Source organism: Lutra lutra, chromosome 3 (assembly GCF_902655055.1).
Source record: "Lutra lutra chromosome 3, mLutLut1.2, whole genome shotgun sequence".
In the NCBI taxonomy this organism is placed as follows: domain Eukaryota; kingdom Metazoa; phylum Chordata; class Mammalia; order Carnivora; family Mustelidae; genus Lutra; species Lutra lutra.
In genome coordinates, this window is record NC_062280.1 from 97,487,000 (window position 1) to 97,506,096 (window position 19,097).

General features: G+C 44.2%; 1 protein-coding gene across 1 annotated transcript in view; it reads left to right on the plus strand.

Annotated features, from left to right (window-relative positions):
• Window positions 1–19,097, plus strand: part of TMEM163 (transmembrane protein 163) — a 229,342-nt gene that overhangs the window by 129,985 nt on the left and 80,260 nt on the right. The window contains exons 3-4 of the mRNA XM_047722525.1: window positions 4,460–4,503; window positions 5,898–5,989. Coding sequence (XP_047578481.1) covers window positions 4,460–4,503; window positions 5,898–5,989 — 136 coding nt within the window. The remainder of the gene's footprint in view (window positions 1–4,459; window positions 4,504–5,897; window positions 5,990–19,097) is intronic.

Here is a 19,097-nt window from a genome sequence, read left to right on the forward strand (position 1 = left end):
GTTTTTCCTCTAGGTGACTGCATGACTCACTCCCTCACCTCCTCCGAGTCTTTGCTCAAATGTCGCTTACTCAGTGAAATCTCCACTGACCTCCCTATGAAGTTCACACCTATGCTAGCCAGAATCCCTTCTGACCCGGTCCCCTCCTTTTCCATGGCACCCAGTTCTGATGGTACCAATCATACTACCTGTGTGTTTATCGCTATCATTATTCTAATTCACGAGCTTGCATAAGCACTGACTAAACATACTTTTGGTCAACACTTTGAAATACCTTACGTAGAGCTTATTTTTTTAATGGACTGGACTTTAATCATCACCCTACTGTTTGACATGTACTTGCATTCAGTGCTTTGCCAATTTAGATTGCATAAACCTTCTATGAACCTTTTGTGTATAAAGTGTTTTTCCATTTCTTAAGCATTGAAAGAGATTTTTGGATATAGGATTACTTTTTTGACAAGGCAAATTGTATTAAGACTCATGGCTGCAAGTGATATGAACTCAACTCAAACTGTCTTGAGTAAAGTAAAGGAAAGTATTGGTTGATGTATTTGAAAAATACAGAGGTAGACTGCAGGTTGGCCTGGTTCCAGAGGTTCGGTCCACGTTATCATTGGTCTGATTTGTGTCTCTCATCTTCGTCTATGCTTTCCTCTGTGCTGGCTTCATTGTGAGGCAGCTTCTCCCCATTTAAGGCAAACTGCTACTTGTAGCTCCTGTTTTCATGCTACCAACTGTCCAGTCCCATCTTAGAAAGACATCCCCTTCCCAATATTTTTAGCAGAAACTCAGGATGCATTCTCACTGGCTCACATTGAATTGTGGCACCCTTGAATCTTTCACTCAGGCTATAGGACAAGGATATAGGAGAGTGGGGGTGATGATGTCATCCCACCCAAACCACAACCTCCGAGGGTAGGGGCGGTCACTCTCTCCAGAGGAGGCTCAGGGTGCTTTTGTCTAAATGGGAGATGGATGCTGGGAAGGCCCCCAAACTGCAGGTCTTCATTATACTTAGGAACATTTTAGGAACTCTGTGCCTTAGTAGGGGAAGGAAAGAGCCCAAAACACGAAGGCGCCCAGTCCCATAGCCAAAGCATGCATTTTTATATGTGTGAGGCCAGTTTTATCAGATGTCAGTCTGCTGCCAGTCTCACTGTGGAAAGGGAGAGGGCCATGAGGAGGGGGATCCCCAGCCTCAGCTCCCTGGGAATGAGGCTCCCATGGCCTGTAATTGCATGCCTCGTGGGCTGTTGGTGGACACTGGCTCCTGGAGTCCATGTTTAAAATAGAAGCAGTAGAGACAAGTTTTTTTTTTTTTTTTTAAGATTTTATTTATTTATTTGACGGACAGAGATCACAAGTAGGCAGAGAGGCAGGTAGAGAGAAAGGAAAGGAAGCAGGCTCCCCACTGAGTAGAGAGCCTGATGTGGGGCTCGATCCTTGGGCCCTGGGATCATGACCTGAGCCAAAGGCAGAGGCTTTAACCCACTGAGCCATCCAGGCACCCCCTAGAGACATGTTCTTATGGGAGGAGGAGGAGAGTTCTTGAAAATTTCCTGAGGGGGTTCTGATAGCCATGCTCTTTGGAGGCTTCTGACAGTTGGGCACTCCATTCCAGAGCAGTGGTGGCATTTGTCATACAGGCCCTGCACTGCCAGCTGATGGCCATGGAGCTTCATTTCCTTCAGCTCAGTGGCTGTGGCCTTGACCCAGAGCAATCTTGGTAAGAGAGCTCCACTTCATGGCTGCCCCCCTGCAGGTCTCTCCGTGCACCTTGACAGCTGGCGGCATAATTCCAAGGTCAAAAGCGTTCTTATCTGTCATCCACTGTGGAATGTGCACCTGCCTTAAAGGCACTGCTAGACTTTTATTGGATGGCTGGTGGCTTTCAGTTACCCTCAGCCAAGTATCTCTGTGGCTCAGGAGCCACCTGCCTTGGAGTCCCTCCCTTAGTGGGTCATCCTGGCCCAGGCCTGCTGTTCTCCAAGTGGGAACCGCTCACAAAGGGAAGCTATCTAAGCCAAGGCCTCATGGAGGGCCCTTCAGTGCACCCTGGATTCCCCATGCAATTTTTGGCATTTTCTTCTTTCCTATCCCATCAAGGAGTTTGAATAGAGGCAATTTATAAGTAAATGATACGTGTTAGTCCTTCCCTTCTGTGAAGGACTCTGGGTTAACCTGACGTCCTCTTGTCCACATTTTCCTTGGTGTATGGAGGATAGAACAATATTAATATTCCACTTGTGCTCTAAGCTATTTATCCACTGGGCAGGCTTGAATCACTCAAGCAGAACTTTCCATGTAATTCTGAGAAGGTTTGAAATCATAGACACTGACTCCATTTGAGTCAGGGAAATCCACCATTTATGGCCGTGTTCTTTGTTGGATTCCAGAGAAAGTTCCTTGTGTTTCTCAGTGTAATCAAGGAGGTGTACACGTCTTTGAAATCTGTAGTCCACTATGAAAATGTCTGGTATTACTGAGTAACTGAGTCAAGATTTTTATTTTTCTTTTTTAATTTTTTGATTAAAGCTTTTTAAAGAAATTGTTTACCTCTTGGAAAGCAGGTGGTTTTCTGGGTTGGTGGGTGGAGTGCTTTCTCAGTTGTGCCCTCCCTTCCATGGTGCCCAGGCAGGATGGGGTGGGGAGAGACAATGCGGGAGCTCCGGCTTGGGCAGCTCTTCGTTATCTGGTGTATATAATGAGGGTCTGTGCAAGATGTTAATAGGAGTTTAAAAATTTCCACTGTTGATAAAGAAGGAACCCACAAAAAGCACACAGCTAACAGGCTGTAATGTAAAAAAAACCCAAACCAATACTAGTTTCTATGAAATTTTATGAAGCTTAATTAACAAGTTACTGAATATTTAGTGCAAGTCAGGCCCAGTGTCCTCTAGTTTATCTTGGTGCTCAGGGTAACTCCTCGGAGGACCTTCTGACTTTTTGGCCATGTCTACATGGCCTCTGAGTTGAGTTCGCTGGGAGGATCCAGTGTCCCTCTGCACCACCACAGTTGTGTTGCCATGAAAGCTACAGCCCATCACTCTGTATCGCAGCTTCTGCCCTTCTCCCTCCTCCTGCCTATAAGAGCAACAGCAGGGGATAACTGGAACAGCTTTTTGCAAGAACCAAAGTTGGGCAGGAATTTAATGAATTGCATTTGCCTTGCACAACCCAAGGACAGGAATATAGCTGACTCCCAGGAAGGGCTTGGAAATGTTAAGAAGCCATTGTTTCCCTTTCCCAACAGTTGTATTTACCCTGTGCTTGTCTCTCTGCTCCTCAGTGTTTATAGCAAATGATGGCCAACTCCACTTCCATCTTCATAGGTTTCAATTCTAACAACATTAATGGACCGATTAGACTCTTGGTCTCAATTCCTTATTCACAGAAATGAAATAAATATGCTTGGTTCACATTGAGTCATGTGGCCCTGTTAGGGCTGGGGGCAGGGGTCCAAGGCAAAGCATAGCTGTCCAGGGACCATTTGGGGATGTTATGGGTAGGGCAGAGAATGGGTCACAGAGAAAGGACATGGAGTGAGCTGAGTGGGGTGTCCAAATGGGTACTGACCTCCATGCCTCACACTCACACTTCACTTACTCCACGAGTCAGCCATTGGTCGTACCTGTGCCTGGGACAATCAGCTTCAAAGCTTTGCCAACCCATTGGGTAGGGTTTCATTCTTTGTTGGAGGGTGGAAATATGCTGGATAATATGGCTTTTATTTGGAGATCTGCCTTTATTAACTCAAACTGAGAACAGTCTTTGAAGCTGGGCATTGCTTTGGCACAGAACAGATCACAGAATTAGGCAAATGCGCTGCTCAGTTAACTTCCCCCAAAAAGGTAGGTAGATTTTTGAATATGAGGAAAAGTTTTAATTATAACTGTTCAATCTATATTTGTAGACATCTCTTGTTTAAGGTCATTTGCTATTGCTTTTTCTAAACCATATTCTTGAGGCCTACGTACACTGAATTTTAAGCTCTGATAGGGAGAGATTTCTCTCAACTATGTTAGCAATGGTGTGTGCGTGTAGATAGCCCCCAGTAATTACCTTGTGACGGGAACAGTGTGGATGGTCTCACTTTTGCTCTGATAGTTTCATGTGATTCCCAGCTTTCTGTTCCCTGTTGCCAAATTCTTTAAGTCTTAGCAGTCATTTGATTGATAAGTGCTTTGGCATTTTCATTCTGAAGCTGGCCCTGTGGTGCTTGAGGACACGGTGGAAAGGGACGCTGTGGCCAGTGGAGTCCACAACCTTTTCATTTCACTCTTTACCTGTTTTAGTTCATAGGTGTTACAAGTACAGTTAATTTTTAACTTAATTCTCTGGGAACTTTCCCAGGGATGTTTAAGAGTCTCTATCAACTGTACTAATATACTCAGAAATGAGAAAAAATATCCATGAGGTCTTAAAATATTCTGAATACTATTTTCTTTCTTTTTAGCTGTCTCCGTTATGAGGTACAGCGCCTCTGCTTTTGGGTTTGCAGTAAGTAACCTGAAATGTACTTTTATGAAGTTTTGCACGTTTTTTCCTGAGCCCATGAATCTCACCCTGGGCTCACCATTCAGAGGGTGGTTAGCAGCTGAGAGCTTAGCATGACAGATAAATCTTTTATGGCAATAGCTTCCATAATAAAATCATAATTTTGTGGAAGTAACAGCAGTGATGCTCCACAGGTCTCCAGAACAGATTGGGGGACCTCATTTTCCACACCTGGTTGAGAGATTGTTTGAGGGGGTCTTAGCCTGTTTTTCTCCCTCAAGGTTGTAGGTGTGAAAGTGGGCGCACACTGGATGTAAAGAAGCATTGGCTGGTGCAGGCAGAGGTGTTGGGGGTTAGGACTGGGGCTGCTGGCACTAGACGAGTCAGTCTGTAGCCCCTTGAGGGGTAACCTGACTCCCAAACCTGCTTCCTGATGGGAATTGGTAGGAGAAACTGGGTCTCCGATGTTTTATGGGCTAGGTGTGTCGAAAACTTGGGTGAAGTTTCCCCACATTCCTTCCAGAGAGTGCTAGTGCTTGTAGTTTTCCAGACTGAAAGTGTGACGTGGTACAGTGACTCAGCTGGGGAGCTCCAGCATCCTCCTCTGTAGCTTCGGGGTTTCCTGTGCCTGAGGGCATGTGTTCCTGTTCCCAAATCCACTTCTTCCCTTTGCTGTGAGAATTTAAATGTTTTGGAGGTCGTAGATTGTTTTCAGAGTCCTTTGAAAAAGGTACAGACAACTTCTCCAGAAAAATGGGTGTGTGTGTTTGTGCGTGCACACCACCCCACCATACCCCCACACACCTCTCTTTCCTCCCCTTGCTTCTGTCTCTGTCCCTCACACATTTGCTCATTCATTCAAACAAGAGCATTGAATTTTGTATACAATTTTGAAGTGTTAGCAGATGTCCCAGAACCCTTGCGGGGCCCCACGCTCAGCCCTGAACCTCAGGTAGAAGCATCCCATTGAGAGCCAGACAGAAAAGAACCCTTACCCAGAATCTTTTAAATGTGATGTAGGGGGAAGTTCTGCGGTGATTTGCCTGCTGGGATATAGGTGTTAGAAGAGTGTCCATACTCCCCCGTATCTCCAGGGTGCTCGAAGCTAGCGCCCAGGGAGCCAAGCCCACTGCAGCATGGAGTGTGCTTTCTCAGTCTGTGGGAGCAGTGCGAAGTGAGGAGGAGCCGTGGTCCTCCCACCAGGCTGGCGTGTCCAGCAGCCTTGGCTGCAGATTCCCAGGACCCACCGTGAGGATGATGAGAGCCTCCATCGTAATGATGTGAAGCCTCTTTGCTCTGAGGTCACTCGCTCAGATTCCAGGCGTCTGTGTCTTGTGTCTTCACAGTCATGCCTTATTAACTCCAGAAAACACTAATGCCGTGTCTCCTTCTCCTAGTTTGATGCCATCCTCGACGTCCTGTCCTCGGCGATTGTCCTGTGGCGTTACAGCAATGCTGCCGCTGTACACTCTGCCCACAGGGAGTACATGTAAGTGGATTTTTCTCTTCTTCCAGGCTGTGGAACCCTTGCAAAGGAAGCCCATGTCATTAGGCTGTCAGCATAGCTCCACTTGCAGCTTTGGACCCAGGGATGAGAATGAGGAATCAGATTGCCTTTGAGAGTGCCTGCTGTGGTACCAGCCGTATGGTAGACCCCTTTTGGGATGGTTGGAGAGATGGGGTATCCTTTTATAATTCACCCTGTTCTCTGCTCTTGAGTCAGGAGGGAATGTTTGTATGCTCATCTGTCTGGCTATCCTTCTGTCCATCTGTCCATTGATCTGTCCATGTTTCAATTCATCCATCCTTCCATCCTCGTTCTTTTTGTGTTTCTGGAATCTTTGTTCTCTTGTGTTCTCATGGTTTTTTTCTTTCTTTCTAAATAAGATGAGTTTTCCACTGTAATTTCTGGAAGACATCTTGAGGGTATTGTAAAGTACCCTGCTTGTCTTCCATTCCTCTATTAGAGGACATGGCTTGTCCCAGTCTCTACATCCTGTGGGTGATCTTGTCTTTGAGGAATTTGAGTTTGTGACCATAAAATGTGTCTTTCCCAGCTTCCATCTTCTTTATTCCATTTGTAACCTCCAGGCTGATAATAGCACAGGTTCCAGAATCAGATTTCTTGGCTTTGAATCTTAGCTGTACTACTTGCTAGCTCTGTGACTATAGGAAGCTGCTAAGTGCTCTGTGCTCTGTTTCCTCATTTGGAAAAGCAGGAAAACACCTCCTTGCTAGGGTTATTATATATAATATATATGCTCAATATATAATGCAGTATATATATGTTATATATATTAGAACAATATATGCACACATAACTTATAGCAGTGTTTGGTATGCATTTCAGGATACCTTAGCTGCCATCATTATTAATTATTGAGGGGGCTCCCCTGAGATCGAGCCACCACTGGCCATTAATGGAAGTGTTTGATCCCACCTCTGTGACTTTTGGACAGTTGAATACAAATGAGTAAATTCTCCCCTGCTGTGTTTCTGGTGGTGCCCAGATGGAAGGTAGTGTTGATGGGAATGCCCTGTCATATTTAAATGTATAAATGTTGAGATACAAATGTTAGGGCTAGAGGACTCAGATAGTAATATATCTGGGGTTGCATGTGCCAAACAGAAAGCTTCTGGAAGGTAATGCTGTAACTGACTCACAAATAAGGACAAATTTTATTTCACTGTTGGCTTTAGGTAGAGCACAGAAGCTTCTTTGAAGTGTTAGGTATTTATTTTAATACGCATTAGCTCTTTTAACAAATATGAAGGATCAAATCTGTGATATCACAGATGCCATTGTTTAGGGTAAGGTTAATTTTTTTTTAAAAAGTGAGTCAATTGATGGCTAAAAACTTAAAACCATTCTAGTAAGTTGATTTTATAAAATTTAAAATGATATAATGATGAATGTTGAATTAATGCTAGTCTAGTTAAAAGAGTAGCTAATAGAAAAAACCAGGTTGTTGGTGGTTAATTATTTGAGGTAGACAGTGAGAACCACCCAGAGATAGGATCACATTTCAAAAGGTAGTCCTTTTCCTGTCAGAAGAACATAGATTCTTTGGTTCTCTAGCTGTCCTGTCCAGTATGGTAGTCGCTGGGGACATTTCAGCACTTACGGGTAGCTGGTCTGAACTAAGAGGTGTAATAAGTGTAAAATGCTACATTCCAAAGACTTAAAAAAAAAAAGGACTGTACACATTTTATTAAAAATTTTAAAGATATTGATTACACATTGACAAAAGAATATTTTGGATATGAGGTGCCTGGCTGGCTCAGTTGGTATAGTACACGACTCTGGATCTCAGACTTGTGAGTCCAATCCTCATGTTGGGTGTAGAGATTGCTTAAAAATAAAACCTTAAAGAAATATTTTGGATATATTGGATTAAACTATTATAGTTAATTTTAGTTCTCTTTCCTTTCTCTAATGTGGCTTTTAGAAATTTTTTTTTTTTATTAAAGACTTTTGTTTATTTATTTGACAGACAGAGATCACAAGTAGGCAGAGAGTCAGGCAGAGAGAGGAGGAAGCAGCCTCCCTGCTGAGCAGAGAGCCCAATTCGGGGCTCGATCCTAGAACCCTGGGATCATGACCTGAGTCGAAGGCAGAGGCTTTAACCCACTGAGCCACCCAGGTGCCCCGGCTTTTAGAAATTTAAAATTACATATGTGGCTTGTATTATAATTCTTTTGGGCCTTGCCCTCAAAAGAGAAAGATCTTCCCTCTGTCTTTTCTTATTTTAGAATTACTAATCCAGAATGTGATTTGCAGTTCCAGAAGGAGTTGAGTTCCGTGTTTCTCAATTTCTCTCTTCTAATGTGCTTTTAAAAATCTGATTTCCTTTGTGCTGAAATGAGTTTCTTACATATTAGTCACAAATCTACAAATTGTTGTGGATTTTCTATAGAGTTGGGATCTCTTTGAACGTTTGCCAGGTGGCCTGGAGTTTTTTAAGATTAAAAGATTGATGACAAGAAATGTCTTTGGTTTCACTTTTTTTAGCGATCCCAAAACAGGTATCATAAAAAAAAAAAAAAAGAAAGAAATATATATATATTGATGACCAAAAGGCAAAAACTCAGAGAGGAGTTGCTCCAGTAATTCTCAGATGATGGTTCACATGATGATGCCAGTGAATTCATTTGGAGAATCTAAATGTAGGGATTAAAATGACACTCCGCAGTCCTTTGTATTGTTGGCTTTAGTTTAAAGTTTTAATCTCTGCCTCATCCCATGTAAATTAAAAATTCATGGAATCCTTGCCAGCTGAGAAACTGGTGTTTGCATATTAATGAGCATGAATGAATTATGAGAGGCATAGCTAGAAAAACCATTGGTTTTCAGTTGGTGGCTGGAGAATAATAAAGGGGGAAATACCCAACTGGTTCTTAGTTAATTCCTCTAATTTGTCCTACTTTGACTCTAACCTTCAGAAAGAATCTGGGGTCTGGAATTGCCAGTGCGAGGAGGAGAGGAAGCTTCATCAGCCTTGCCTCTGGACACTGTGTGTGCTGACTGCATGGGGTGGGGGTTTGATGTCCAGAGGAGGACAGTATGCTATTAGCACCACCACGGAGCACACCTCATTGTTAAGATATCCAGCTACAGAATGTAGCCTCAGGAGTTTTGTTTTGCATTTTTTTTTCTTTTACTGTGGTAAAAAATACATAGCATTGAATTTACTATCTTAAATGTATAAGTGTGTGGCCCCGTAGTATTAAATATATTGATATATGGCTGTGAACAGAGTCCCCAGGACTTCATCACGCAAAACTGAAGCTTTATACTTAGTAAACAGCTACCCTTGTCCCTCTCCCGCAGCCCTTTGCACCACAGTTCTACTTTGTTTCTCTGAACTGATTCCTCTAGGTACCTCAAATAAGTAGACTCCTAGAGTATTTGTTCTTCTGCGACTGGCTCCTTTCACTTAGCCTGATGACCACGGGAAGGTAACAAACGGTCCTTGGGGATGAGAAGTCTTGCTTCCTTAGGTAGCCGGCAATGGGCGTGGGGTAGTAATCTGGGAGAGAGAGGCTGAAATCCAGCATTTCATGGGTGATTCTCATATGGGGGTGGATTTAGGCTGGGAGTGGGTGGCTGGGGTAGGGTGTGAACCAAAGGTCAGGGACGTGTGTCACACTGGGTAGTGGCTGGATGCCCCATCTGGGACGGGGGGAGTGCCTGCAGAATTCGTGGAGGAGAACAACACTGAAGCAGGTGCTGCTGTCGTAGGTCACTAAAGGAGCGGGGCAGGAGGTGGGGGCTGACAGCGAGGTGTCAGCCATTCTGATTGTGACTACAAATGTCGGGGGAAGAAACTAGAGGATTGGTTTGGAATTTAGCACGAGGGAGGGAGGCTTTGTGATTGTGGATGAGAGACAGCACTCTGCCTCTGCTTCAGAGGTAGGGAAAGCGGCTTCCCTGGGGAGCAGCCAGGTTTTGATTAGGCAGAGAGGTGAGGGCAAGAGTTGGAAAAGAGCCCGAGGATGTGGTAACTGGGAGAGGATGTAAGTGTTCTGGGGAGGGAAGGGAGCAAGGGGACACTGAAGAGCATGGCTAGAAAGGTGAGGTGATGATAGTCATCCTGGCTACCATATACTGCCATGGGGCCACCGAAAGAATGAAGCAGTACGTGTACGCTTATATGGTGACACTTACAAGTGTCCTGAGGTGAAGAAAGCGTGCCACAAAATAGTGCTTAGGGTCTTTTGTCATTGGTTTTAACAACAGAGGTTTGCATCCATGTACATCAAACCTCTTGCGAGGATACAGAGCAGGCTGGCAACAGGCTCACCGCAGGGAGGGGGACTGGGGACAGAAGAAAGTGAGATCTGCTCTTTCTGTCCTTTAAACCAGAGCAACCCGCTAGAATTCTCCGCAGTCCCGGACACCTATAGCGGCATGGTCCAGTGTCCTCAAACCCTCACCCGCATGGGGCCATGAAACACTGGTTCTGTGCATAGGTTTTTTGCTTGATTTAATTTAAATTAATTGAACTGTAAATTGTCACATGTGGCTCGTGGCTCCCGTATTAGACGGTGACCCTTTAGGTACTGCGATCATTTTTAATCCATATTTAAAAAAAAACAACCAGTGTTGTTACTCAGAGTCCTGGAAATGACAGCAAGATCCTGAGAGAAGGAAGAAGGTGCTGGAGGTGGCTGGTATGGGAGAAATGAGTGTAGGAGGAACTTGGCAAGGCCAAATGACATGGAGCATTTCACGCCCGTCTCCGCCATTGTCAGCCTTGTGTACCATGTACGGCCTCAGGAGGTACAGCCTCCTGCTGCCATTAGCTGTGGAGGGCCGTTAGGCTGCTTGCCATGGGAAGATACAGCCTGATGCTCACTGGGGGCCTCTGACATTTTCATGATTGCAGCACAGGTGGGAAGTCCGTGAATGTACCCCAGTCCCAGCTGTCTCCTCGGGCCTTCCGTCAATTTGCTGAGATGGAGAGGTAGAGGCAGATGGGAGGCCGTTCACCTTTACAGGCTGGAAATTCTGCAACACTGAGGCAGAAACACAGCCTGGGAGGTTGTTCACTTTTTCCAAATGTACCTCCAAATGGCTTGATGCTTAGCAGCATATTGGAAAGCAAATTTGAGAGCTCTGGAGTAGATATTCTTAGGCATAAATCCTTACGTGTCTCCTCAGGCGAAATAAATGTAGGGCACACTGGTTTACACCCATGCGGGATCCTTGCTCTGGTTTTTATCAGCCCCGTCTCCCCCCCCCCCCCCCATTTGCTGAGCCAAATGCCTTGATCTGAACACTACCAGTTGACAGGTTGGCTTTTGATTACTGGTTTCAGCAAACATTCTTTTGGCTTTTGGAAACAGTTCCAGAAATTGAAAAAAGAAAAGTAACTGATTCAGTCAAGAAATAGCATATTGGTAATTTGGTTTTGGTGTCTGATCTAAGTGGATGGCAAAGGCAATGAGTTCTACCAGTAACATGGTGAGCTAGTACCATGTCTCCCCCTCTTCTCAGGAGCATTTGATCAGACCCTAATTCAGGGACTCTGGGAAAGTGAACCATATTTCCTCCGCATCTTTTTAGTGATCTTAATCTTACAAAGCACGTAAGTCGCCTGACCTGGAAGAATAAATAATTTCAGAGAGTCCTCCAGTGACTGCTGAGAGCCAGTGTAGAAGGCAGAAAGCCTTCATAGCAGGACCTGAGCTCCCATGCCTTGAATAGTTCAGATGCAACCTTGCCTGAAGGCAGAGGAGAGTTGCCTTTGCAGTCATGGAAAGTTCATGACACAGGCATGACATTAACGGGCTGTGCTGCTGTGGGCAGGATGTGTTAGAGGAAGGAGTGTTGTCTTCTTGGGTCCATGTTATGGGTAGAAATGTGTCTCCCCAACATATTTTGAAATCTTAGCCCTGAATACTACACAGCGTGACTTGATTGGGAAGAAGTGTCTTCGCAGCTCTAATTCCCAAATGATCGGAGTCCTTGTAGGAAGAGACAGAAGCACACAGCGGAACAATGGCCACTGGACGGCAGGGGCAGGGTTCAGAAGCATGTATCTACAAGCAGAGGAACTCCAAGGATTGTTGGCAAACATCAGCAGCTTGAAGAGACAGGGAGGGATTCTGCCCTACAGGTTTTGGAGGGAGTGTAGGCCCGCCCACACCTTGATTTTGAACGTCTAGCTTCCAGAACTGTGAGAGAATACATTTCTGTTATTTAAGCCCCTCAATCTATGGAGCTCCATTGCAGCAGCCCACCGGAAAACTGCTACTGTCCCTGAGGAGAGATGTTCCATCAGATCTGCACTCTGTGACCTTGAGTGATACATGAATTTTTTCAAAGCCTCAGTTTTCTCATCTGTGAAAGGGGGTGGGCCATGATAGCTACCAAATGGTGTTGTGGTGAAGATTAAACATGATATTGAATATGACAGCAGTTATGCTCAAAAGATGTTAGATCATGGGGCACATGGGTGGCTCAGTCGGTTAAGCATCCAGCTGTTGGTTTCAGCTCAGGTCTTGATTTCAGGGTCATGAGATCAAGGCTCGCATCTGGCTCCATGCTCAGCAAGGGGTCTGCTTGTCCTTCCTCTTTTCCTTCCCCGCTCATGCTCTCTCTCCCTGTCTCTAAAATAAATAAAATCCTTAAAGAAATGTTAGATTACTTATTTTCCATCCCTGGAATTTCAAAAATGTTTTTACACTAGTCATACTAGAGTAGTTTGAAATTAATCTGTTTAATTCTATCTAATTATTTAATTGCTTTGGAACAGTGTAGTAATTATTTAATTGCTTTGGAACAGGGCAGAACAAAAGAATTTGTAAGGAAAAAAATTTAGAAGCCCAAACACACGCTCTGGCATTTTGAGAAACTTGCTTTTGACCTGGGGACATGGGGTGATAGGGTAGTGAGGTGATAAAAGATTATTGCTTGATTTCCTGATTTAATTTCTTCACCCCTAAAAGAAATCTCATTTGTGGGGCAGGACAGAGTAATATACGATTATTGTAAAAAGTTAAGGTAATTCATAGAGGTACAAAATATATAGCAAGGGGCACCTGGGTGGCACAGTCAGTCAGTCACCTGACTCTGGATTTCTGCTTAGGTCATGACTTCAGTGCCCTGAGACAGAGCACCCCCTGCCTTAGGGTTTAAGATTAAGATTCTCTTAAGATTCTCTCTTCCTCTCTCTCTGCCCTTTACCCTTGCACTCCACGCGTGCACACATGCTCTCACAAAATAAAACAAAAAACCCAAAACCAAAAAGCCACCACCACAACAACGTAACAATGAATATAGCAATTGTTAGACGGCTGTCCAGGGAGAACCAGAGTTAACGGTTTGATGTGTATTGTGTTTGCATGCATGCATATGCATGGTTACATATACATTTATCTTCTACATAAATGGAGATCATCTATGTATACCCTTCTGCAAACTGGCTTTTCAATACTTACCACCATGTTTTGAACATTTTCCCATCTTTGGATAAATAGAGGTATGTTATTTTTTGATAGCTAGGCAGTATTCTGTGTATGGATTTAGCATGGTTTGTGAAGTAATTTTCTGCTGAAGAGGTAGGTTGTTTCCAGTGTCTTGAGGCTAGAAATGACCTGAAAAACACTCCTTATACATTTGTATTTTTGATGCTAGTCTTATTTCTTCTGGGTAAATTACTAGAAGTCTGGGTTCAAAGAATATGCTAACCTGTAATTTTGATGCCTGGGGTCACACTGTGCCCCAACAAGATCATACTAATTTCCATACCCCTGGGCAGGGGTGAGGATGTCTGTTGACTTACCTTGACGGGCACTAAGTGTTAAAACTCTTTCTGAGCTCTGCTCTTTTGTCCAGGTAGACAATTGAATTCTCCATGTTCACATACATTTGTTTAGTTATCAGTCTGAGAGTACTCTCAGATGGCTTTCTGGCGTTTGTATTTCTTTTGGGAGCTGGTTTACCACCAGAATTTCAGACGGGAATGAGAAAGCTTTTGTTTCCTTTTTGAAAGATTTCCTGGACTCTGGCTATAGAACTTAAGTGATAAAGAAAGTACAACTTAATAACTGACCAGATCTTCCCTGCTTTGCTCCTCACCCCATCCACCCTCCCCCTGTCCCCCCTGCTGCCATATTGTTTTTTGCAGTGCCTTGGTTTTTTTCCTTCATCGATCTAAAGACCGGTATTAATTTCTGTATCGGTACATTTGTTAACTATCTGTTGCCCTCAGAAGGCTTTAAGCTCACAAGGGTAAGAGGATTCATTCAGTGTCTTAATATTTTTATCCTCATTCCCTAGAAAAACACCTGGCAATTACTAAGTGCTCACTTAAAGAGTTGCAGAATGAAAGATTGAATTGCAGAAGCCCTTCATCTTATGTAAAGTTTTGATAGCTTTTATTAAGGTGATGGTAAGTATTTCCTGAGCATCTACTCTATGCCAGGTATTATTCTGGACTCTGCATTAGGTAGAGGTATTATTTGACAGCTGGTAGAGAAGGTTAATAGTGTTTCTGAAGGCTCATGGATAGTAATTGATACAACTGGGGTTTGAACCTACATCTTGCTTGCTCTGAAATTTGCTCATAACCATTATGCAACACTGTCTCTTTAAGTGATCATTTGTGTGTCTTTGTTATATTGGTTTTTCTTTCCAGTCTCTCCTACCCCTTACCCTTTCCTCCTGGAAATACCTTTCTTAGCAATTTGCTGTAATCCGATTTAATTGGAGGGAGGAAAATGGTATGGATCCAGAAAGATCTATAAAATCTTATTATAAAAAGATAGAACTGAAAATGGGGTCCTGGGTTTTGGTTCTGACTCTGGAAGGTCGGGAAATGGTTGGCTGTTGGTTGGACACAGCTAGGGCTGCCCAGGAGCGGGTTGCTATTCCCAGGAGCAGCTGTTCATATCTTGGTCCCTTGGCAAAGGGCTGCCATGATGAGCTCTGCAGCTCTTCTGGGTCTCAAAGACTTTGCAAATGGAGATCATTTGTCTTAGCTGCAGCCTGGACTTTCTCCACGCTCGTTGAAACTTTGGTTCTTATTTTCAGGCCAAGCTGGTAGCTGTGTAGGGTCTTCTGGATCCTGGGCCGAGGGTTCTGTGGGTTTGCTATGAAGGAAAAGGAGCACATCTTTATCCAAGTCTGTGGCCTCTCCTTTGGCACCTGCTGCCAGAACAAGGCAAGTGATGGGTGGAGAGGATTTTATCCCTAAGAACACCAGGGCCCCAAACTGTGAATGGGACCCCTTCACCTTGAGTGTGGTCACCCTTTGGAAACCTGAGCCTAGAAGTCCCCATATTTGTCATTCCTCCACCTTCCACGCTGCTGCCTGTGCTTTGTAGTGAACAGACTTAGTTCAGGAACCCTCACTGAAGTGGCGAGGTTTAAGAGGGACGGGTAAGAAGAGCGTTGTTCTCTTTTTGTGACTGCCTTTGGCAGTGGGATTTTGGCAGGCTTTTTGCCATCTCTGAGTGGTCCCATTTTCAGAGAATGAGTCTGTGTGCTCAGTTTCTCCAGCTGCATTTGAAGCTGTAGGGTCACAGTTTTCATGGCACATTTCTTCTCCCTTCAGTCTCCAGGTCTTGTCCTGTGTGTTAGCGGCTGGACAACTCAAACCCAACTTAATTTTGCTCAATACTTACCATTGACTAGTAATCAACACCAACTTTTGATGCTGGTTATGGCTGATGATGACTTTCTTCTTTATACTTCATGCATTTTCTGAAAAAAATTTCATAAGGTGCATATGTTATTTTTGTAATCCTGTCAAGCACACTTTTTCCCTTTGGGAGAATATCAAAAGCAAGCCAGTCTGGGAACAAGGAATAAAGCTCTCATCTCCTCTATGTTTATACTGCCTTCCTGTGATTATCCTACTGGGTGCTGTTAGACTCAGCATCAACACCACTGGGTGCTTTTACATATGATGACTTCTCTTCTGAAGGGAACTGCCACAGTGCACGCAGCTTTCCCTGGGCAGGGAGGTCTATGAAATTGCACAGGATGGAAGCTGGTGATTTCGCCCACCGCATCTCCTGTCTTTCTCTAAATAGTCGCACCCTCTGAGTTTTTATTTGTTCATGCGTGGGTTTTACCAGCATCTTTCCGTATCATGATTTAACTTACTCATATCACCAAATAGAAGGCATCTAGAGGAATATTTGAGTTGTTCATTTGTTTTTGGAATGGCTTCTACCTACCTCGTAAAATTGTTATGAGAAACAAATGAGGTAACATAGGTAAGTTGCCTGGCACAGTGTTTGACAAGTAGTAGGTATCCCATAAATGGGGGTTATTATTATTTTTTTAAAAAGTAGGCTCCATGCCCAGCACAGAGCCCAGTGTATGGCTGGAACTCACAACCTTGAGATAAAGACATGAGCTGAAATCAAGAGTTGGGACTCTGAACAGACTGAGGTACCCAGGTGCCCCAATGGGGGTTATTTTTAAAAGTAGGCTTTCCGGGAAAAAAATGTTTTGAAAAAATAACTTTATTAAAATATAATTCACAATGCATGCAGTTTATGCATTTAAAGTGGACAAGTCAATGGCTTTTAAGATATTCATAGCAATGTGCACGTATCCCCAAAATCAGTTTCATGAAAATGTTTCTATCGCCATGAAGAAAGGCCCCACTCCTTCCAGCACCCACCACTCCAGCTCCTTCCAACTTGCCTTTCCCCACTTCTGGTCCTAGGCAGTCCCTCATCTGTCAGTCTGTGGAGTTGAGCCTACTCTGTACCTTCCATATAAGTGACTTCATACACCGTGTGCTCCTTTGTGGCTCTGCATGATTTCTTCCTTCACTAGTCTTTGACTTAGCATAATATTCCCCACCTTCCTCCACACTGTACCATGGATCAGTATTTCCTATCTTTTTACTGCTGTATGTATTCTGTTGTCTGCATGTCCCACATTTAGTCCATCTATTCATTAGTTGATAGACATTTGGGTGGTTTCATTTGGGGCTGTTAGGAATAATGCTGCTGTGAACATTTGTGTAGAAGTGGTTTTTTTTTTTAAGATTTTATTTATTTATTTGACAGATCACAAGTAGGCAGAGAGGCAGGCAGAGAGAGAGAAAGAGAGGAGGAAGCAGGCTCCCTGCTGAGCAGAGAGCCCAATGTGAGGCTTGATCCCAGGACCCTGAGATCATGACCTGAGCCGAAGGCAGAGGCTTAACCCACGGAGCCATCCAGCGACCCTGTGTAGAAGTGTTTGATGGAAATAGTTCTTATTTCTTTTGGCTTCATACCCAGGAGGGAAATCGTTGGGTTAGATGGTAACTCTGTAGCTAACATTTAAAGAATTGTCTTTAAAGAAGTGGCTGTACCGTTTTATATTGCTACCAGCAATGTATGAGGGTGCCAATTTCTCCACATTCTCATCAGCATCTGGTGTTACCTGCCTTTTCGAGTCCAGCCATCCTCATGGGTATGAGTGGTATCTCATCGGGGTTTTGATTTATACCTGAGGTTCTTATGCTTTTGAAAAGTCACCATTCTTTTCCCTTGTTTGTTTCTTTGTCTCGATTCCCATAGGCCCTTTAGAAGCTCCATTACCCCTGCTAGTGAAGTAGATGGTGTCTGGAGGAAGCTTCCTTCAAGGGGCCCTTCACTCCACTGACCACTTCCTTCTGGCCTTCTGATGACTCTGCACAGTCTGGCTGATGGCCTTACAGACTGAAGTTTGGCTTTAAGGACACAAAAACGGGGGACTAAGATTAATCAAGCTCATAGAACTGACCTGTAAAAACAGGATGCTGGTTGATTAGTGGAGGCATAGTATGTCCATCAGAAGAACATCATCTGGGGATTCCTATGGTTGTCTTCATTTTTCAGCCTGTGGGGATAGAGACTGTCAGCATCTGCTAGCAATGGAGGCTTCCTTTTCTTTTTTTCTTTGCTTATTTTCAGGCTACCTGGAGGCCTTAGATGGATAGCTTTGGATTTTATGGTCTGGTAGGGAGCCAAGGGGTTTTTGTAGAATTCTTGTTTTGATCCAGTGGGTTTGGATCTAAAGTTAAACTTTTAGGCCGGTCTTAACTACTGATTTTCATATCTTTTTTTTTTTAAGATTTTATTTATGTATTTAACAAGCAGAGATCACAAATAGGCTGAGAGGCAGGCAGAGAGAGAGAGAGAGGCAGAAGCAGGCTCCCTGCAGAGCAGAGAGCCCGGTGCGGGGCTCGATCCCAGGACCCTGGGATCATGACCTGAGCCGAAGGCAGAGGCCTTAACCCACTGAGCCACCCAGGCACCCCTGATTTTCATATCATTCTTTCGGGACTGTGCTAAGTACTATCTCTCATTTCTCTCATTTAATCCTCAGAACAATCCAATGAGACACACATGTCATTCCCTCAATTTTATAGATGGGGACATGGATACAGAGAGGTACAGTGACTTGCCCAAAGTTGTAGAGCTGGAATTCATGCTGGTGATTTGCACCAACCCCTGCTGGACTCCAGAGCCTGGTGTAGCCTTCATTTCAGGGCTGTGCCTTGTTAGTCCTGCTCGGGTGAGAAGCCCCATGGATTCATTGTGCGCTGATGATAGGTATGACTGTGGGCTCAGAAGTCAGAAGACTCAGGAGGGAACAGCAGTGAACAGCTCCACATTTTAGCCCCAACTTGAGAGGCAAAAAAATCCACGTTTTAGGTTTGTGTCTGCTACATGTCGTGTAACTATCCTTTGCTTTCATTTCCTTATCTGGTAGGTTAAGATTAAAACCGTTGTCTTACCTGCCTTGGACATATCAGGAAAAGAATGTTTTGAAGAATTGAAAAGGGTGTGTGTGTGTGTGTGTGTGTGCGCGCGCGTGTGTGTGCGCGCGCGCGCGCCCACATACGTATATACATGGTACACAGTAAGTAAATATAAAAATATTTCTATGTATAAAAGTAATATATATTCCGGGCGCCTGGGTGGCTCAGTGGGTTAAGCCGCTGCCTTCGGCTCAGGTCATGATCTCAGGGTCCTGGGATCGAGTCCCGCATCGGGCTCTCTGCTCAGCAGGGAGCCTGCTTCCCTCTCTCTCTCTCTGCCTGCCTCTCTGTCTACTTGTGATCTCTCTCTGTCAAATAAATAAATAAAATCTTTATAAA